Source organism: Nannobrachium achirus (assembly GCF_963921795.1).
Source record: "Nannobrachium achirus genome assembly, chromosome: 10".
NCBI classification, from domain to species: domain Eukaryota; kingdom Metazoa; phylum Chordata; class Actinopteri; order Myctophiformes; family Myctophidae; genus Nannobrachium; species Nannobrachium achirus.
Window position 1 is genome coordinate 9678155 of NC_137819.1, and position 23243 is coordinate 9701397.

The window sequence follows — 23243 nt, forward strand, 5'->3', positions numbered from 1 at the left end:
TCCATCAAATTTTGCATAAAATGGAAATTCATCTTTGGCACACAGGCAGTCAGTCAGTATACAACAGTAAAACAAACATAAAATACACAATGCATTAAAACCATATAAAATGCATCCCATGACATAGCAACATAGAGACAGTGCCGTGATCAAGGTCTGTGGGGGGTTGGAGCTATTCAAACATTTCCTTATTTAAAATCTCCACTGCAGTTGGCACAAATGATGTCTTATAGCCCTTATTCTTTGCTAGTTTTGTTCTAAGCCTCCTGCCCGATGGTAACAGCTCAAATGAGGGGCGAAGAAGGTGTGTGGAGTCATTATAAATCTGAATTGCCTTTTTGGTTATGGAGCGGTTGTATATGTCCTGCAGTTGCAATTGTTTTTCTCCAATAATCTTACTTGCCTGCTTAACTACCTGTGTGAGCTTGTTCCTATCTCTAACTGAGAGGTTCCCATACCAGGAGACGATGTTAAAAGTGAGAACACTCTCAGTGACTGACCTATAGACCATGGTCAGGGTGTGTTTACTGGCATTAAAACTTCTCAGCTGTCTGAGAAGATAAAGCCGCTGCCTTGCCTTCTTGTAAATGCTCTCTGCGTTGGTCTGGAAGGTGAGTTTATTATCTATTATTGTTCCCAAATACTTAAAATCAGTGACCTGCTCCACTTCCTCCCCACTCATTATGACAGGCCTGAAGATGGACCCTGAGCCCCCTCCCAGACACAGCTCCTTGGTCTTAGTAACATTAAGGTCAAGGAAGCTGCCCTCAAACCACGTAGCAATGTGGTCGATGTGCAGGGAGTAGGAGGGACTGGAGACATCCTGCAGACAGGCAACCAAGGCCATGTCGTCAGCGTACTTTATGAGAGAAAACTCTTTGTTGTTATATTTCAACTCATTTGTGTATAGGGAGAATAATAGAGGGGATAAAACACATCCCTGTGGAACGCCCGTGTTCAAAACAAGGCTGTCAGAGAAGGTGTTATTAATACAGACTCGTTGGGGTCTCTCTCTCAGGAACTCTCTGATCCACAAAATGAGGTTGCTGCTGACGTTCAGGTCACACAGGCGTCTTAGGAGAAGATGGGGTTGGACAGTATTAAAAGCAGAGGAGAAGTCCATAAAGAGTACACAGACATATCTTCTAGGCTCCTTTAGGTGGCTATGTATTTTATCCAACAGAGTGAGAGTGCCATCCTCAACACCTCTACTAGGTCTATAAGCAAACTGCATGGGGTCCATGGACTTAGCTGTTTGCAGTGAGAGTTCCTTACTCACCACACGCTCCATACATTTGCTTACTAGAGAAGTGAGGGCAATTGGTCTAAAATCATTGGGCAATTTGGCCTGGGCAGTTTTGGGCACCGGGACAATAGTTGCCGTTTTCCAAGCCTGGGGGACAAAGCTGATATTGAGGAACATCTGAAATAGCTGGGTGAATATGGGTCCCAATTGGGTGGCACATTCTTTCAGCACCCTTCCTTGTAGGATGCTAGTGATCCACACTCCTTTATGGCCCTCGGTAAGGCTTTCCACATTTTGGTGGTATAGCAGAAAAAAGAGTTTGACCTTTTGTTGGTTTTGACTCTGGGTTGAAAGTGATCTGTGGCGCTGCCTCTGGTGTTGTAATTATGGACATCCTTAATGTTTATAAAGTATTTTGACAGGTACTTGGGTATCATAGTGGTGTAGTGTATCTTGTACACCAGGCCCATTGCAAGTTGCTGTACTCTGTCATCTACTCTGAGCCACCCCACTCTTAACTGGTGAGTAGCGGTGAGTACATAAAGTGAGAGAGAAGCTACTCAACGTCGGGAATGATTTAACCTTGGATCAAGCAATAGACATTGCCAGGAGCCACGATATGGCACAAGCTCAGCTCAGGAGTTTTGCTAACAGCAGCGCGAGCCCGCACGAACAGGCTGTTCATGCAGTTACGCGCCATACTTCAAAGGGTGCCGCCTGGAAGCCGCGCCAAGAATGGACAAAGGGAAAACAAGCGCAGTACCCCAGAAATCCTACGGAGGGCGACAGAGGCCACTCTAAACCGTGTGGATATTGTGGAAACAAGGCGCATGGACTACAAGACACTTACTTGCCCAGCAAAGGGAAAGCAATGCAAGATTTGCAACAAGTGGAACCACTTTGACTTTGCAAAGGTGTGCCGTTCCAAAACAAGCAAAGTGCATACAGTAAGTGAAATGGATCAGACCCCAGATCTCTAGGAGTACAGAATGTACTGGAGCCTTCACAACGCCCACTCTATGGCTATGGAGGTGAGCAACTCAATGTCAAGGGCAACTGCAACATTAAATGCCAATACAAGGAGATGAAGTTAATGTTGAAAATGCATGTTGTGGACACACGTGCACCCCCAGTGCAAGGCTTAAAAGCATGTTTGGATTTTGGACTGATCAAGCTCATACTATCTGTGTCTGGCAACCCAGATGTGTCAATCCTAGATGAGTTTGCAGATGTCTTCACAGGAATAGGACTATTTCCTGGTGAATGCACCATCCACGTCGACCCCAATGCAATGCCTGTGGTCCATCCACCAAGACGTGTTCCCATCGCACTACGTGACCGTCTCAAGGTGGAGCTGCAGAACATGGAGAAGCAGCAGGTCATTGTCAAAGTGACAGAACCGACCGAATGGGTCAATTCAATGGTGGCAGCTGAAAAGCCACGCACAGGCAAGCTGAGAGTATGTCTCGACCCCAAGGACTTGAACAAGGCTATCAAAAGGCCACACTACCCCTTGCCCACTCTCGACGACATCACAGCTAAGCTGGCAGGAGCCTACTATTTCAGTGTTATGGATGCCAGGTCAGGCTACTGGGCGATTAAGCTCACTGAAGAGTCGTCCAAACTGACCACCTTTAACACAGTGTTTGGGCGATACAGGTTCCTCCGCCTACCTTTTGGAATCCTATCAGCCCAAGACGAGTTTCAACGGAGAGTTGACGAGACCTACGAGGGTCTACAGGAGTCTTGTGACGGTTTCCGGTTTTACCGGTTCGATCCATCCGGTTTACTTGCTGATACCGGTTCAGTTTATGAATACCGACTAAACCGAGTTGGGGAAAAAAAAAGAAAAGTACCCAATTAAAATATATCGTAAAAGTATGTAAAAGTATGCTGGCGGCATCACGTGTATTTTCCGACAGCATTAAATTCATTCTGTATTGTATTTATTATGTTTGTGTATATACTGAGTGATCTAGTGGAGCGCAGATCTGCTACTGTTGACAGCTCACTGCTTGAAGTCTAGTCGCGACCCGCCTCCTCTCCCCCTGTCCTCTTCATTCAATAACAACTGGATACACGCGCTATTGTTTATAGATGCGGTGGACATTGGACAACGTTTTAGAAGCCACACAGGTCTTCATTGCGTCTTTACAACAATAGCGACGATTAACGTTGTGGTGAACATGGTCAAATAACCTTTATTGGCTCAACTACAACACACACAGAGGAAGCAAGCTAGCCTAGCATGTATGCTATCTGTGACTGTATGTATGTAGCCTACTAGGCTACAAACAGCTAGGCTAAGCCTAGCTGTTTGATTGATTATAGCGTTTTCGTGGCGGCGCCGTCCCTTTGGTGGTCCGCCGGGGCCGTGGACCACCACGGCCGCCTGCGCCTTGCCCTCCTGGATCCGTAGAGGGGGCGGCGGCACGTCCCTCTAGGATCAACCGTTCAAAACAAAAGTAGCCGATCTACGAGCAATCCCAATCCACTGTTTTTTATCCAATCCACTGGTTCTCTGTACAGCAGAGCAAACACGGCAGAGAGCATTTTCCCCATTCCACAGAAGCAGTAATAGTACAAACAGGAGACATCTCACTGAGAAGATCCATATCGATGTATATAATAACAGGTGGCTGTTGATTATTAAGACTTGGTAAAAGTTCTCTACAAGAGTTATAATTTATGGCTAACTCGGGACCATAAATCTGTCCCCTTCTATCTGCGCCCCCAAGTGGTCAACATCTGATATTACCGGTTCGGTCCGGTTTTTAATTAATTACCGAACCGGTATAAAAAAAATCAAACCGTCACATGACTAGCGCCATAGTGGATGATGTCCTCATTTTTGGAAAAACTAAAGAGGAGCATGACACTAACCTCCATGCCATGTTACAGCGCTCCAGAGAGCGAGGAGTAAAGCTCAACCCAAAGAAAAGCACTATCTGCGCTACAGAAGTCAGCTACTTTGGGCACATCATCACCAAAGATGGAATCAAGCCTGACCCAGCCAAAGTTAGAGCCCTGAGAGATATGGAACCACCTAAAGACAAAGGTGAGCTCGAAACAATTCTTGTCACGATCAATTATCTGTCAAAATGTGCCCCTATGCTCTCAGACATCACTGCGTCAGCTAATGAAGGACTCAAGTGAATTCATATGGGACGCTCAGCATGATGCAGCAATCAAGAAGATGAAAGAGCTGATCACACGAGAGCCAGGCCCAGTTCTCACATATTATGACCCCAGCAAGGAGCTCATACTCCAAGTGGATGCATCAAAATATGGACTGGGTGCTGTCTTACTACAAGAAGGAAAGCCATCGGCTATGCATCCAAATCACTCAGTGACAGTGAAGTGAACTATGCACAGATTGAGAAGGAGTTATACGCTATTCTGTTTGGATGCAAGCGTTTCCATCAGTATGTCTATGGCCGCCACACCATTGTGGAAAGCGACCACAAACCTCTGGAGTCCATCATGAAGAAACCACTTGCAGCAGCGCCTCCGAGACTCCAAAGGATGATTCTCCAGCTGCAGAGATATGATTTCACCATAATTCACCGACCAGGCAAGGACATTCCTGTCGCAGACACCCTCTCCAGGAAGTCACTGTCTGACCAGGATGACAGTCTCAGAGAAGGTATGGACATGCAGGTGCACACAGTGTACAGCAACTTACCTGTCAGTGACACCAAACTGCAAGAAATCAGAGCCGAGACTGAGAAAGACGCACAGCTTGTGCGACTGAAAGAAACAATCCAGTCTGGCTGGCCTGAGGAAAGGAGAATGTGTCCTCAGAGCATAGCAGAGTTCTGGAATCACAGGAGTGAAGTTTCTGTGATGAATGACATTATATTCAAGGGGGAAAAGATCATCATTCCTGCTCTACTGCGCACAGAAATGTTATCTCGAATACATGCAGGTCACATGGGCATGGAAAAGTGCAAGCTGAGGGCCCGTGACATCTTATTCTGGCCTGGGATGAACAAGCAGATTGAGGAGATGGTTGGAAAATGCCCCACTTGTCTCACATACAGACCTTCTAACACTAAAGAGCCCCTGATGTGTCATCAGATCCCTGATAGGCCATGGCAAACAGTGGCTACGGATCTGTTCACTTGGAACAACGATAACTACATCGTCACAGTGGATTATTACAGCCGATACTTCGAGCTGGATAAGCTACACAGCACAACGGCCTCCGCTGTGATCCACAAACTGAAGGCAGCCTTTTCCAAGCACGGCATTCCTCAGACTGTGATTTCTGATGGTGGCCCCCAGTACAGCTGCAAGGAATTTGAACTGTTTGCCAAAGAATGGGAGTTTGCACATGTCACAAGCAGCCCATACTATCCTCGCAGCAATGGCCTCGCTGAGAAAGCTGTGCACATTGCCAAGTCATTCATGGAGAAGGCCAAAACAGATAAAAGAGACCCCTACCTCAGCCTCCTTGAATACCGTAACACACCCGTGGACAACTTCAAATCGCCAGCCCAGCTGTTAATGAGCCGTCGCCTACGCTCAATCCTACCCAACACCCACCAGCAGCTCCAACCAGAGGTAGTCAACCAGGGTGATGTCTACGACAGGAGAGTTCAGCAACAGCATCATCAGAAGAAGTACTACGACCGGTCAGCGCGCCTGATGACTTCGCTGCAGCCAGGACAAAGCATCCGACTCCAGGAGAATGGCCACTGGAAACCAGCAGTCGTCATCAAGCCAGCTGACACAGATCGATCCTACTACGTACGCAACACAGAAGGACGTGAGTACAGGCGAAATAGACTCCACCTTCTGGACACGAATGAAGTGCACAGTGATGAGGTGAGCTCAGATGGACAGTACACAACACCACATGCCCTACAGGCAACAGGTGACACCACACCTCCCGCTGTGACTGACACTGCACCACCAACCGTGACTGTCCCCTATCAGACAAGGTGTGGACGTACAGTCAAACCTAGAAGTGTTATGGACTTGTAGGTAGAGTCACACAAGGACTGAGTTGCATGACATTGAGCTTAAAAAAAGAGAGAAAAAGAAAAAAAGAAATTAGCCTGTTAAATGTCATTTTGAATATTGTGAGTGAACACCAAGTTGTATTTGATTGCTGTTGACATTGTTTTGAAAGTATTAGGTTGCATACAAAAAATAAAGTGTATTTCTGAATATTGAATATTTTGTTTACAAGGAGTCTGCCTACTGATAACTGAAATTGAATATTTCTTAGCACTGGTTACAGTATGTATTTTGAAATAATGCACAATGCTGAAGGTCAACAGTATATTCTTTTTCATGTCAAGACTACTGCGTTTATTTAGGCATTTCTATAATTGATGTACTGCGCAAGCTTTTCAAAAGAAGGGGGATGTAATATTCTCCGAGAATATATGTTACCTATGGTTACCTGTCCTGTGTTAATAGCTATACGACACCACCTAGTGTCTGTCTGTCCATATGGCAGTTGTGTTAGGTTAGTACCACCCACTAGATAGGTGTGTCTTCAGGTACAGAGTCAGTGAGTGAAGTCAGCCTTCCTGTATGCCAGCACGTCGTCGTCCTGCATTGATTGCACAAACTGTGCAACACAAGACAGTATAGTAACACAGTCAATCCCTAGCAGGGACCCCCCTATGTATTTATGGAAGGATGATTGTTATTGGCTAAACATGTAACTTTATCATTTTGTTGGACCTAATAGGCTATAGTTGTTAAAAAGTGACATATAGTGCTGCTTAAAGAAGTAGTGAAATAGACAAGCTCACAAAGCAACATGTTGTTATAGATCAGCTATTTTCAGTAGTTTGGTTCCCAGGGAGACAAGGTAACATTTCTCTTTTGTGTCACAAGCTAAAAGGTTTGGGAACCAGTGAGTATAGGGGGGATGGGTATGGAGCGATTTTTGTATCAAAATTATCCAAGCAAAAAAATAAAAATCGAGAGAGAAAAAATAAGCATTTTTTTTTTATCCAAGCAAAATAAAAAGTACAGAGATAAAAAAACAGAGCAAAAAAATTAAACCACAAGCAAAGATATCTCCAAGCAAAGAAAATTATAAACCAAGCAAAAAAATTCAAATAGCAATCAAAAAATAATAGTTGCAAGCAAAAAATATATATATTTTAAACAAAACTTTTAGAACTCAAGAGTAAAAAAAAGAAAATAAGCAAACATTTAAAAATAAATCAAGCAAAATATTTTTAAACTTCAACAAAATACTTATGTGTTGTGCTACTACAAATAGTTTGAATATGTTTTTCTAGTGTGTGAGTTAGAGTCCTTTTTTGCGATTGCAAAAGTCTTCTCTCTCTCAAACTCTTATCGCTCAGATTCTAAGTTTTTGCTCTCGATTTTTTTCCCTTTGCTTTTGAAATTATTTTTGTGTGAGGTGTGAAAGGCATCAAAGAGGTAGTTGTCTTTGATATTTCATTGATTAGAGAGAACACTAACGAGCTATTGACACTTGTATGTCTCAATCAATTACTGCGGTTTAGAACCCCTTTGAAGTTCAAAGGGAGCACCTCATCCCTATATCCTACAGATCTACAGATTGAGCCATACATTCTATAGATCTATGGAGTCTTCCCTATGTTTTAACGATCATATGATGACTCCATAGATCTATAGAACATGGAGTTGGGCATGTAGATCTAATAAAACATAGGGAAGACTCCATAGATCTATAGAACATAAGGATGGGCCTCTAGATCGGTAAAGCATATGATGACTTGATAGATCTATAGAACATGGGGTTGGGTCTGTAGATCTGTAAAACATATGGATGAGGTGCTCCCTTTGAACTTCAAAGGGGTTCTAAACCGCAGTAATTGATTGAGACATACAAGTGTCAATAGCTCGTTAGTGTTCTCTCTAATCAATGAAACATCAAAGACAACTACCTCTATGATGCCTTTCACACCTCACACAAAAATAATTTCAAAAGCAAAGGGAAAAAAATCGAGAGCAAAAACTTAGAATCTGAGCGAGAAGAGTTTGAGAGAGAAGACTTTTGCAATCGCAAAAAAGGACTCTAACTCACACACTAGAAAAACATATTCAAACAATTTGTAGTAGCACAACACATAAGTATTTTGTTGAAGTTTAAAAAGATTTTGCTTGATTTATTTTCAAATGTTTGCTTAGGGGGATAGTGGGGGTCCCTACACCACTGCAGTGAGCATGGGGGGGGGGGGGGGGGGGGGGGGGGGGAGGGGGTCAATGATAGTAAGTATAGACTGTACACTTAAGCCCGTATCAGAGTGTACGGTGGAGAGCTCTCCACCGCAAATTTTAGGTGGAAAGCTTTCCACCGCAAGTCAGAAAATAAGTGTAGGACATCATAGTCACTCACGGTGGAGTCCTGTACACCGTGACTGACTGGTCTAGATCGACCAATCAGTGAACGGGGTGTAGAGCCTGTCTGTCTGATAGTAAAAACAGAGAGATGTGTTGGGACTTGCGGTGTAAAGCTCTCCACCGCGAGGAATGACGTAACGTTGTAGTTTCATGACTCAAAAAGACTCGAAAAGACTACACCGCGGTGTAAAGCCTTCCACCGCCCAGGCGACTATGATGTCGGCTTTATACTCCAGGGGCCAGTTGCACCACCAGAACGTAAGTTCTGCCCTAAGTTAGGGAGTAAAGTCCTTACTAGAGGCTTAGTAACTACTAGTTAGTTAACTAAGTGAATTACTAACAGGTGTTGCACCACGACTTTTTAAGGCATAACGTAACTAGTAATGCGTAGACTGTTCCTAAAGTAATGTATAGTCGCATAAAATGACGTCATAGCTCCCGAATCCAATGTAAACGAACTGTTTCTAGTAAGGAAATAAAGCTTGTATCGTCTTTTGTCAACAGAGAGCTCTGTCTTTCCACTGGCTGGCATGTACACAAGTCACTGATATGCGTGCACAGGGCGAGCGCATCCCTGCGCAGCGCACTGCCCTGAAAACGGATTCTATCACAAATTATATTGGCCTCATACATTTTCCCCCGTTGTGAAGTAACGCAGGTCAACGCATATTTGGAGACACAGGGGAAGAGAGCGCACCGTTCAATTCGCTGTTGTGCTGTAGCCTATATGCAGTGGTTGAAAAGTACTCAAATTAATTAAAAAAGTATCAATCCTGCAATATAGAAATACTCTATAGCAGACACATCGGGAGCTTGTAGATCGGCTATTTTCAAATGGCCGAAATGTATATTGGGCTTATATGTTTTAAACAGATGGGTTGTTTCATTGTTGAATTAATTAAATAGCCGATATAATGCTGTCTGCCACGTTAGTAGTGTAGTTGCTCTACTCCCATAGAGATAGGTTACTTAGTAAGGACTTAGTGCTGCCCAAGGGGTGGTGTAAATATTTAGTTGTTACTTAGAGATACGTAAGAAGTTAAGAACAAATTTGTGTGGTGCAACACCTGACATTTTAGTAATGTGTAATGCCTCATTCACATTACAGATATATAGTTGAACGTTTTGCTTGGTAATTCAATGTAATCTCAATGGAAACCAGCTTTAAAGATACAGGAGACGCTCAGAACGAAGCTTTGAAAGCTTTAAAGCTGGTTTCCATTGAGATTACATTGAATTACCAAGCAAAACGTTCAACTATATATCTGTAGTGTGAATGAGGCTTAAGTCTTGACTTAGAAGCCATTTACGTTACAACTAGGCTACACTCTAAGAAAGAATTCTGTGACCGAGTAAATAGCACTATTAGAAAAAGTTATATTTACTCAATAAAATCACTGAATATCATGTATGTGATTGTTTGAGTAGGTCACACCAAACAAAATGAGTAAAAATCCAACTGTTCTTTTTGAGTTAGATGTACATATATTATTTGAGTTAATTTCATGAGAATAAATTAGTATTTGACCAACTGATTTTATTCATGAATTATACTCAATTTGTTTTGGTAATTTTCCTTCATAATATTTGAGTATGGAGTACTTATATGGATCAATTTAAAAAGACCCTTAATTATTATTCATTCCAACTTAATAATCTTTCATCTCTCACAACAACTTAAACAATTGAGTAGATATGACTAAGATTCAAAATTGTACACAAGGGTTCATGGGAAAGTTCTACTGGAACATTCTGTCAACAAACAGCAGCAGCACACATCTTCTTCAACAAGAAACCTGGAGAGTGTTTGCAAATATTGGTAAGTAGATTTACTGTATCTTTGTGCATATAGGCTACACAAATGTATTGGGTATAACTTATGTTCTTTACAAAGGTTTGCAGCTAGTTAAGGTTACAGTGAGGGGAATGTGCAAGCCCTCTAGTCATTGTGACTTTTTGCATTTATTACAAGCTATGCACAGCTGCATACAATGGTGTGTACAATGAAGATAAAATGCACAGGTATAGGCCTACATTATTATCTACATGTCTTCTTTTTTACTCTCTTCCCCTCATCTCTGTCTTCCAGGTTAGTGCAAAGTTCAGGATGATCACCACACTGAATCTTGAGCCAAAATGTATGGCAATGTTGGACTTCTATACCCCCAAACTACTGTCCATGTTCCAGTCCAAGAAGGGCAGTTTTGGCACAAATGAGTATTGTACTTCAGGTATGAAACTTTCATTTACTCTAACTGCTTTAATTATATTTCACCTGGCTAATGACAATAATTACTATATTAATTTATGCTAAACTCATCTTTATCCCCTGCAACTCTCTCTCCTGATTATTCATTTCTAAATGTATGTCTTAATAGCTACTAAGGACAGTCTCCCAGCTTCCGTTGCTAAAACTGGGTTGGGGAAACAATTGTATTGCCAAAGTTTATGTTAGTTATGAAAGTGCAGTGATACTTTTTCTTTATTGTTCAAATAATTATTTTTCTATTCTGCAGAGAGGAATCCCCAATCAACGAACACGAGAGGTCATCATCCGATGTCTCATCGACCATCTGGAAGAAGATAGTGTCAAGATCAAGGACTTTCAAGTTAGTAAAATAAATGTTTTGACGTTTTAATGTCATCGTGGATGAGACCATCACATGCAAAGGAACAGCATAGTGATGTCCAGAGAATGAGGTTGTGACATTGGCTGAATGGCTGTTGCATCCGTTGCATGTCTGGTCCAACTGATTCAAGATTATGCCCAGGGCTGCATGTGTGGAGACAGCTAGGATTGCTCAATGTGTGTCTGTGTGTCTTGTAACATTTAGCCTGAAAGTGAGCTCTAAACAATTATCTTCACAATGTGTGCAGGAAGGAAGCTGCTGGTGCACCTGTCAGAGTAGAAGAGAAGTTGACAGAGGAGGTGATGATGAAGATGAAGATCTACCTGCTGCAGAACCAAGAGGACTCAATGAATGAACCTACTGATGTAGGTATTGTGATTAAGGGCATCACTGCCCTCAACAATCTTGGGGGTCTGCTGCTATCTGTTGGGACTGTTCTATGCCTTTAATCTGAGATACCCCAAGAACCTCAGATATGGTCTTGAGATGTTCCAAAAAGTACTAGTTGAGTTGGATCCTGGACATCTTTCAGCCAAAGTTCAGAGACTGAAAAAATGTCTGCTTGTCGACTACTGTTCAGCAAGATGCTCTCAGAAAGTGGGTATAACCTACTGAAAGTGGATTTATTGTCAAAACAGCATTTTTGCAATGGTATTTGTTGCTGATAGTAATTAGTTAATGTAAAGTGTTTGTTTCTGGTGCATTCGAGTCATAATGCAAACAGGTCAGTTTAGCATATAGACATTACACGTGTGCATAGTCAATATGTTTAAATGTTGAGCTACTGTAAATGCTTATTTATTATTTCATATTCCAAGTTGTGATTTTCTTTCATGCCAAATGGCCTCTGACTGTCTTCTTTAATGTATTTTGTGGTAATGACTTACTGTTCATTTGATGGGCTCATTGTTCTTATGGTGCATAATGTTTGACAGACTGCTTACTTACAGTATGCACAGTTCAATTAGAGGTACTTATATACAGTATTGTGAACACACACTGCTCTTTAGTAAACAGAACATTTTAAAAGTGTCAGGGATACCCCTTTCCTGATCATTATCTTTAAACATATTGTTTTTGCAGGCATTGTTGCATGTCATTTACATACTAAAGTATGTTGAATGTTCATACTTGATGTGGTGTTACACTGGTCAAAATTAGTTGATTAAAAACATAATTATCTGCATAATTATTTCATGTGTATTCATTTGACATCATGTACTCCTGGAGTAAAAGCTAAAGTAAATGAAAGGGGTAAATGGTACTATATGAATTAAATCAATAAAAGTAAATGAATAGAGTAAATGTGACATATTTGTTTTGTTAAATCATACTCTAATATTCAATTAGATCTACTTAATATTTCAATGTATTTACTTGTAGTCTTTTGTGGCATTGACTGAATAATTTAATTATATCTACTCAATTTCTTTAGGTCATTGTACTCAATTTTAGTTGTTAATAAGTACGTAAAAGTTTTAGTTACTTTTACTCGAATTAATTGAGTATCATCTACTTGATTTCATAACAGTAATATTTACTCAATATTTTTGAGTGTAAAAATGTTTCACCAATAAAATTGAGTAGAGCCTAGTTTTTGTTTTTAGAGTGTACGTTATAACTTAGTAACAGCTGGTGCAACCCCGCCCAGTACTTTTACTGAAGTACTGGAGTTGACTGTATACTTATACTCCAGTACTTTTACTTTTACTGAAGTACTGGAGTTGACTGTATACTTATACTCCAGTACTTTTACTGAAGTACTGGAGTTGACTGTATACTTATACTCCAGTACTTTTACTGAAGTACTGGAGTTGACTGTACACTTATACTCCAGTACTTTTACTGAAGTACTGGAGTTGACTGTACTCTTATACTAGAGTACTTTTACTGAAGTACTGGAGATGACTGTACGATGACAAGACAAACAGTTGCAGACAGAGGGCCTTTCAGTATCTCTGTAGCAGGTACAGTAGCAGCTTATAGGGCAGGGGTCTTCAACTTTTTCAGGCCAAGGACCCCTTAGTTGAGAGAGAGATGAAGCAGGGACCCCTTAGTTGAGAGAGAGATGAAGCAGGGACCCCCACAACCTGTTCATAGATTCCATATACTGTAGTTTCATCGTTTGACAGCACAATCGTCAGTGTATTTTGGATTCATGTCAATTTGTGTTTTCAGATATTTAACCACTTGAACCGTCATTACTTAATAAACTTGACCTTTCACTCTGTACTTAGTCTGCTCTTTTTCCTCTCTACACCATGGCTCTTTGACAAAAATAGCCGATCTACAAGCTTGTAGATCTGCTATTTTTGGCTAAAGTTCTCAGAATATGGACGCTAGGGTTCAAGTGGTTAATATAAAAAAGGAGAAAATAAGTTTCCATCACTCAAAAATTTGGAGGACCCACTGTAGTAACTTTTTTTATAGATTTTTGATATATTGTATATTCTGTTGTTGACATGTTGATGTATGCTTTGACTGTTTTTAATGATTGTCTTTTTGGTCCCGGACCCCCTGTTGAAGACCCCTGTGCTAGGGCAATTAATTCACGTTTAATGTAATGTAACATTCAAATGTAATAAATGTCATGGTGTTTTTCTTTTTTTCTTTAAAACCTTGACAAATGTGTAGTTGTGTCACCATTACATAATTACCTTCAAGCATAGCCTATTCATGTCCACTGATACAAATCTGACTCTGACCTTACTAATGCAGACATGCTGAAATGATGGCACCAGTAAACACATGGATTAGATTTCAGACACTTTTAATGTTGAGACACAGTACCCAGTCAGCTTTTATTGTGGAGACCGAGTAGCAGTGAACTTTTATTGTGGAGTACCCAGTCAACAGGCTGGATCACACATTCCACTCAACAAGGTGTTTATGTACGTACACACACAGAAGGATTTTTAGCAGAACATGGCTCGTCACACCACTTAGATCCACAGTATGCTACCACACAGTTTGAAACTGTACCCTGATTTGGATCACCACTGTACCACCCGGTGTAGCCCACAGTGGAGCCATCAGACCACATCCAGCTACCCTCCACATAGAGATCATTCAGTCCAATCCAGATGTAAGTGAAAGTGGGTGATGAGTCCAGGTTCAGGATCAGCTGGAAGACGAAGTTGTCTTCCTCCTCACTGTGGATGGACGCCAGGTGGCCTCCTGTATAAGTATAAGTATAAGCATAAGGATAAGGATAAGGATAAGGATTTGTTATGACGTGATAACGTTGAGACATTTACAGCATGTAACATTGACTGTTCTGAACACTTTGGTTACTTTTTACCAACGTTTACGACTGCTCTGTATTGTAGATTTTTTCACTGTATACAACTTTTTTCTTTTCATACTTCCCTGTAATTTTGTAACCTTAAAGGAGTAGTTAACCCATTCAGGCCGGGAACACATTGTAGTGTATTACAGTACATGTACAGTATGTAGCAACATATTTGTTTTTGTATGGTAATTTTTGAATAATATAGTTTTTAAGGCCTAACCACCAACATTACTTTGTTTCTATTAATTACTCACACCATGGATCAATCAAGTGGCTAAATATGTATTTTTAGACACAATGGGCCCTACTTTCACCAAGCTTAACTCCTAAACTTTTTTTAAATACTTCAATTAGCCCATCTACATCAACGCGTTGTGAGCTTTTAGATCAGCTATTTGAACTGTTTAAAAAAAAGAAGAAAGAAGTTTAGGGGTTTAGGATTTAGCATGGATGAAAATAGGGCCCAATAAGCCCATTCCCAAGATGCACCACTGTCTTTCATTGGCTTTCATTGGTGACCAAGCCCCCTCAACCAGGGCTAGACTTGAAGCACTAGCAATGGTGGCCAAAGCTGGAACTGTCTATCAGTCTGTCTACCTACCAAGAGACTGGCAGTTATTCTCTGCATCGTGCCAGCTCAGTCTTGTTTGCACGAAATTGTAGCAACGATTGTTGTAGCTGAACCAGAACCGTGGACAGCTCCGACGTTTCAGCATGACGGGAGCAGCAGAGGGAGCAGAGCCACGTTTCAGCATGACGGGAGCAGCAGAGGAAGCAGAGGGACCGGCGTGCACTGTGCCTACACACACACGCGCACGCACGCACGCACGCACGCACGCACGCACGCACGCACGCACGCACACACACACGCATGCACGCACGCACAGACACGCACACACAGAGGGGGTAAAGAAAAACAGAAAAGAAAACATGTCAAAAGACAAATATAAAGATATCTACAAATCTAGGATCTACAGTACATACAGCATAGCATAAATATAAATACAAATATTAGAAGTTTTTCAGTAAACAGGATTTAGAAGGTGTTTTTAGAATCGACCTAAATGGGTTTAAAGAACCTTATATTAATCTACCTTTTAAAGAACCTTATATTAATCTACCTTTTAAAGAACCTTATATTAATCTACCTTTTAAAGAACCTTATATTAACATACCTAGTGCCATGAGGCCCAGCAAGCACAGGAGTTGAGGAAGCAGCTTCATGTCAGCCTGAGGTGGTCTCTGGGTCACTACAGCCTGAATGGGGGTCTTCTAGAAGATAGTGGGTCAGTGGAGGTTGGGTCAGTGGAGGTTGGGTCAGTGGAGGTTGGGTCAAGGTCTTCTGGCAGGGAGTGAGTCAGCGGGGAGTCTGGGTCGGTGTCTTCCAGAAGGGTGGTGTGTTTCTGCATGTCTGTGTGTCTTTTTATCCTCTCCACATGAGGGTGGAGTTCACACCTGGTATCATCTGATTGGTCATGATGCCATGTTTTCTTTTTTCTTTTTTTGTGGGGTGGGGTTGGGGGGGGGGGGGGGGGGGGGGGATTGTGTGCGGTTTTTGTTTGTTAGTCCTTGATTGTGTTTGGTTTTCGTTTTCCTTTGAATTTGATGTACTGTCTAATGCAGAGGCCATAATAAGGGTGTTAAAATGTTTTTACTTTGACGACAGGGGCAGGCTTAAATAAGATTAATCTTCTGTCTGCTCCTTTTCAGTTCATTTATGGATGATGAATAAATAAAATAAAAAAGTAAATTGTATGTAATGTAAATAAAAAAACTCTGCCAACCTTTTGTCCAGGCGTGCGCGCGCACACACACACACACACACACACACACACACACACACACACACACACACACACACACACACACACACACACACACACACACACACACACACACACACACACCCCTCAGAGAGAGAGAGAGAGCGTGTGTGTGTGGGGGGGGCGACACATTCCTCAACTGGAGTTTACTGTATTCATATCACATTTAATGCATAATATGCATAAACGTGTTTGAAAATATACATTGCTGTTTGTATGTAAATAAAAAGGAAAGCTTTACTAATGCATTTCTTTTTCACTCAAATAATATGAGATACTATTCCAATTTTTAAAATGCCACAGGAGTCAAGGTCACCTGGAGGGCCTGGTACCTCTGGAGCATTTTAACAGTAAGAAGGCAGATGAGACAGCTCATGATGCGCTGTGCTTGTCTGTACAGTAAGACAGGGGTTTTCAACTGATATGCATCCCGTGTCTATACTTGTGGGCTCGCTGAAAGGGGTGAGAAGTTTGTACATTAAATCATTATTTTTTTATAATTCAATGAATATTGCGGTTTTATGCAAATTATTCTTCTGCCTCTAAATCATACATGCAAAGTAACATGTTCATGGCATTTGGCAAAGATGTAGAGGGTTATTCCAAATAGCACTGAAACCAATCTTATTCCAATTGGCCAAAGGGGGGGCGCTATACGAGGCGTTTGAAAATTCAAACTTTAAGCGGGCATAAGTCATGCCTCGTTTCGTTTGTTCGTTTTAAAATTCACCATCAAAGCAAGACTTTCTACACAAACTAGTTAAAAGTTCACAGCTTCTAAATTAACTAGGTAATTTCATACTTCATAATTCCACATTTGAACTAGTTCATGGTTCCCCAAAATGAACTAACTTAGTTACTTTTAACCATAATTTTTAATACTTTTGGCTATTCAAATGTATAAATATATAAACAACTTACCACAAAAAGAAAGGAAACTTGACTTCAGTCCATTTCATCTCCCCTTTAATAATACCAATTTGTATTGTGTTTTATATCTCACATCTTTATCGTTGATTCGTCACCTTTACAACGAGGTACAGCTTGTAAGCATGGGACATTCGAGGTATGAGCTACACAGGTATGAACTACACAGCCAAATGTGGCTATATTTAGCTAAAATGGCTTACAATACTGCTCTGCTGGCATTTACTCTCGTTTTGGGCTTCCCTGACACTGAGCAAAAAATGAACAAAGTGTAAAAATGGCCAATATTATGTGTTGTTTTTTCTTTACCTTATTACTGTGGGAGAGTGCAATCATTCAATGCTCAAAGCAACAAAGGTGAACACCACAAGAACAGTATTGCAGGCCTGCCAGGCCATTTTGTAAATTTTTGGAAGGGCGCTACCCACACATTTGGCCGTGTTGCTCATTCCACGAATGCAAGATCCTTACAAACTGTACCTCGTTGTAAAGGTGACAAATCGACGATAACAATGATCTCAAACACAATACCATTTGGCATAATTTAAGGGGAGACATAATGGACTGAACTTTGGCAAATTTTGGGTCGGGGCTACCCACACGTTTGGCTGTGGTGCTCATTCCAGGAATGCCCGATGCTTACAAGCTGTACCTTGTTGTAAAGTTGACGAATCAACGATAAAAATGATATAAAACACAATACCATTTGGGTTTATTAAAGGGGAGATATAATCGACCAAAGTTCCGAACTTTTTGTGGCAGGTTTTATTTATAAAACATTTTTATGTAGCTGCAAGCTATTATTTGTCAAAGTTATTGATGCCGATGCACATTTATTAGGACGACAGAACGAGAAACCAACGTTTCGGACAGACAAGCTGCCTTCTTCAGCGTTATACGAACACTGGTCAAGGAGACAATAAATACCCGAAAGGCACCATGGCCGATCTGGGGGAGTGACACTCAATCAGACCGTGCATACCGTACATGGAAAAGTACTGGGTTGAGAAGGAGCGCACACACAGGTGAACGATATGCATTACATCCAAGTCAATCAATCTCTAATTCGAATGGCCAGATATAGTTATACATATGTATCAAAGGCTTAAACGAAAAAACTGCCTATAGGCTAATAGTTACTTGGTTATATCCATTACCTGAACTAAGCCAAGGCCCTCTATAGCTTATATGATTTGTGTATAAACGTTTATTGCTTTACACTGCATTTATCACTGTGGTGTATTTGGCACTGTATTATTATTCCTTTTGTGTTTCTTTTTTCATATTTACTATTCTGCTTTGGCAGTTTTTTCGTTTAGGCCTTTGATACATATGTATAACTATATCTGGCCATTCGAATTAGAGATTGATTTACTTGGATGTAATGCATATCGTTCACCTGTATGTGCGCTCCTTCTCAACCCAGTACTTTTCCATGTATGCACGGTCTGATTGAGTGTTTGATTGATTGAAGACTTTATTAGAAGTTTGCATAGGAAAAGGTACAGTTTCATGACGGTACAGTTCACTGGTACAAGGTCTACTAAAAGGAGATCCTAGAAAAGACTACGCTGATTTCCACAGGAAACCATTTAAGTATCTCATATAACATTGAATGACAGACAAATAGAACACCCCCCCAGATCGGCCATGGTGCCTTTCGGGTATTTATTGTCTCCTTGACCAGTGTTCGTATAACCCTGAAGAAGGCAGCTTGTCTGTCCGAAACGTTGGTTTCTCGTTCTGTGTCGTCCTAATAAATGTGCATCGGCAGCTACGAGTGTGCGGCTTTACTCTTTTTTCATAGTATTTGTCCCGTTGGCCGGCACCTCACAAGGACTGGTGTTGCTGTGCACTTTTTTGCTATTAGTAAAATAGCTGATCTACAAGTTCACACTGTCTTGTGGATGCGACGCGTTGTGAGCTTGCAGATCAGCTATTTTCGGCATGCAAATATGACTAAGTACTGTATAGTACTGTACTGTACTGTACTGTATAGGCTTCACTTGGGAGACTTAACAAGGAGGAGATTCCCACACAGCTCTTGCTCTTGTGAATGCAAAGAAAGATGTTTGCCATCTAGTGCAGCAATGCATAAACATTCAAGATTGTTACCGGATGGGTTTGGTTGTGCTTGTGATCTATTTGCTACTTGATTCTCCATAGCCTATTGTACCCTTTGTTACTCTGTGCATTTTGGGGGCTCTCAGGCTACGGGGTGGATTATAGGGGAGGCACCAGGTCCGTGATGTACTGGGGGCAAGAACATTTTAGGCCTTAAAAGCCAGTAAAAGTAAAATCAATTCTAAAAACAACACAAGGCCAGTGGAGAGTTGCCCTGACAGGAGTGATTAGGCCTATGGGCACTTTTGTGTGTTGGTCAGAAGCTCGGCAGCTGCATTTTGTACCGAGAAACAGGCTTGTGGGTACAAACCAGATTTTAAGATACCGCTATGGACCTACAGTAAACATGGTTCTGACGGTTTTGCAGTGATATCCACCCGCCCATAAGAGGCCTTCTCTCCCCACTGAGCCCCATCTTCCCCATACACCTGAATCAACTACTCACCTATCGAGTGGTGACACATAATGCGTCCATGCAATTTTGGGAGAGTTAGCAAGGTTATTATAGTAAACGAAAACGAACTAAAAAACGAAAACTAGAATGGAAAAACCTTTTTTGTTAACTGAAATAAAAATAAAAACTACGCTTTAAAAAAAAACTAAAACTAACTGAAACGGTACTGTGTTTACAAAAACAACAAAAATAAACTAAAATTATAGAGAAAATCTCCTTAGTTTTCGTGTTTTGTGGAAATAAAAAACAGCAGTTGGTGAGGTCAAAGAGAGAAGTTGTATGTCTCAACATTCCTGCCACTCTCAACAATTATGTTTTGTTGATCTTCTTTATTAGACAATACTTTTTCCAGAGCTTTTTTAATCTCACCCCTGACAAATACCCCATATTACGTAAATAGCCGGGGAGCCACAGGCCCAAAAGCTCAAAGAATAGGGTTTTACCTGTGACGTCATGACATACTTTTTATTTTAGTTTTTTCTATTAATTTGGTCATTAAGGTACACAGAATGATAGGCCTGCTCTGCCGGAAACACTGCGAAAAAAAAGTTATGGCCATTTGTATATTCACTCCATCGACTTTACTATACAGGAAAGAAACACACCAAAATAAATCTGCTTTAAGTAGCATGTGAGGGGTCATACTAGGGGTTGATGATTCTGGGGGAGGATGATTCTGAATCCATTGCAAGCATTTGTCTTGCATGAAAAACATTCCTTGGGCTAGAAAACGGACCAAAATAACGTGAAAAGTGATGACTCATCACTTTTCACAGGTTTGAGAAAAACGAATTAAAAAGAAAATTAAAATGAATTAAAACTAAACTGTAATTGAAAACAAAACCTCAAGACTAATACAAATAAAACCTAATGGAAAAATCCAAAACTATTATAACCTTAAAAGGCTTTGGTGGTGTTCAAGAAATTCAATCAAGTCTGTTTGTTTATATGGGTTGGTTGTTGACTGTGCGTGCATTCCTTAATTCCCATGGCTTAACCTGCAGTGAACAATGTTGAAAGATCAACAAACAGCTTGGCATGATCAGACTTCCCTCTATATGATTTTAAATTGCCAGTCACCATGACCGGCAGTTTAAACATTTTCGGACATCTGATAAACATATCGGACATAATCATTTTAATGCATGAATTACAAGCAGGTGCACAAACATATAGCCGATGGCAACAGTTAAAGTATTAGGCCTACTGCATAGTTGGGACTGAAAACGAATTGATTGTAAAGGAGTAGCAGGCTATAACAAATGTAAAGCTTCATCTGAGGGAATTAATTATATTGGACTATAATCGCTCAGGCTGTGTCTGCATGTGTGCATATTGCTTTCACAACAAGGTGTTTCTTTTGCATCATGTTTCATGCCAACACATGTCTTTTTTTATAATTGATTTGGGTCTTTTATGCCTTTATAATAGTCTAAAAGTCAGGTCTGAGCAATCATTTCATAAGGTTGATAGATTCATTTGGCCATATAGTGCGTCCATGCGCACGCATGTTATGCAACTTTGGGAGAGTTGAAAAGGCTTTGGTGGTGTTCAAGAACTTCAATCAAGTCTATAATGTTTGTTTATATGGTTGGTTGTTGACCGTGTGTGCATTCCTTAATTCCCATGGCTTAACCTGCAGTGAACAATGTTGAAAGATCAACAAACAGCTTGGCATGATTTTGAATAAAATATCACGCAAGGTGATTGTAGTACCTTGTCAGAGATGACAGCTCAAGTGGTTAAATATCTACGTAACACAAATTGATATGAATCCATAATACACTGATGATTGTGCTGTCAAATGATGAAACTATGAAAAGGTTGTGGGATATTGTTTTATACAACAAAGTGACAGGTAATAATATTGCTGCCCTCTGGGTAGGTTAAGGTTTCTAGGTCTAGGGTTAGTTATTGGTGTTGATGTGAAAAGTACCCGACTGTAACATCACCGGCCATCAAGTTTCAAAATATCAGACAAATGAAGTACTTGATTTTAAATAATCAAAATGGGATCAGTAGAAAACTACATTTCACTCTACAAGATGACCTTCATTGCTATGCTTTGCACTTGGAAACACTTGGAAAATAAATATATATTTTCTGTCTTTAGAATATTAGTTGCACCAGCTAAACAGCGTGTGCTAGGACATGTAAAATATGTTTGCATCACTCCCTCTGATGTCAGCTTCCCGATGAGACAGATTCAGATTTACAGTATATAATATCATACTCCATACAGACGGTATAAACCAAACATGTTGACATAAAGTATATATGTTTATAATCTTGTATATTCTACCTAGCCCACTTATGATACCCAATATAAGCAGTATAAACATCAAGCTATTAAACTGTTGACATTTATGTGTTATTAGTCTTGTATATTATATTCAATTCAAGCAGTATAAACACAGCGGAATAGTTTGTATTTGTCTAGGCTTATATATATATATATTTATGGATAAATAATATCTCAAATTTATATAACGCTTTACTGAGTACCCAAAGATGCTTTAGCCTATGGTACATGGGGGGCAAGAGAGAACTTAATAAACTTTATTAAATCAATATAAGCATGAAGCAATTAACCACTTTAATGTTCCTAATTTGGGCATGCTATAGGCGAAAAGGTAGGAATATTTTCGAAAAATGGATCTAAAAGCTCACAATGCATCAACGTATTGCGCGCTTGCAGATAATTCATTATAAAAAATGGCTTAATGTTTTGTATTGTACAGTATGTGTTAATTCATTATTAGCATAATGATGACCCCCTAATAGGCTAAATCATTGGCTCTCAAAGTCAAGTTAATGCATGTCAAACTGGGGGTCCCTGAAATTATAAAATGGTTGGGTATCACTGCTAGAGCCTACAATGGGGTCCCTGCACTCCCATCTATTCAAATGGGGGGACCACAGGCTAATAAGTGTCAATTTGGGGATCCTTGACATGAAGAAGAGTGAGAACCACTGGGATAAATAAAGCATTATCAAGTGTTTAAATTTAGACCAGTGTTTCTCAAAGTGGATTCCAAAGTGGGTTCCTTCCCAGCTGGCACACGACGTCAGTACAACGTTGGGACAACGTTGTACTCCAACGTTGGATGACCATTGGATTTTGGTTGTAAATGAAAGTTTGTCTGACGTCCTAACCTAACGTTGGTTAGACGTCAGTACCTGATGTTGCTTTGACGTCGTAACCTGATGTTGGTTTGACATCTTAAACTAACGTCGATTTAACGTTAATCTCTGATGTTACATAGACGTTGATTAAAGGTTAGACTCCCAACGTTGGATACCAGTTGTATTTTGGTTGTAAATGAAAGTTTGTCTGACGTCCTAACCTAACGTTGGTTAGACGTCAGAACCTGATGTTGCTTTG

At 40.6% G+C, this 23243-nt stretch overlaps 1 protein-coding gene across 1 annotated transcript; it reads right to left on the minus strand.

Annotated features, from left to right (window-relative positions):
• Positions 1–6767: 6767 nt before the first annotated feature.
• LOC308292791 (snaclec rhodocetin subunit delta-like) lies at positions 6768–15844 on the minus strand (the record flags this gene model as incomplete). Its single annotated transcript, XM_080735220.1, has 4 exons — positions 15706–15844; positions 15132–15329; positions 14261–14415; positions 6768–6830 (listed from the first exon to the last, which is right to left on the minus strand). The coding sequence occupies exons 1-4, from the start codon at positions 15752–15754 to the stop codon at positions 6768–6770; spliced, it is 465 nt and encodes a 154-aa protein (XP_080591346.1). The 5' UTR covers positions 15755–15844.
• Positions 15845–23243: the final 7399 nt, after the last annotated feature.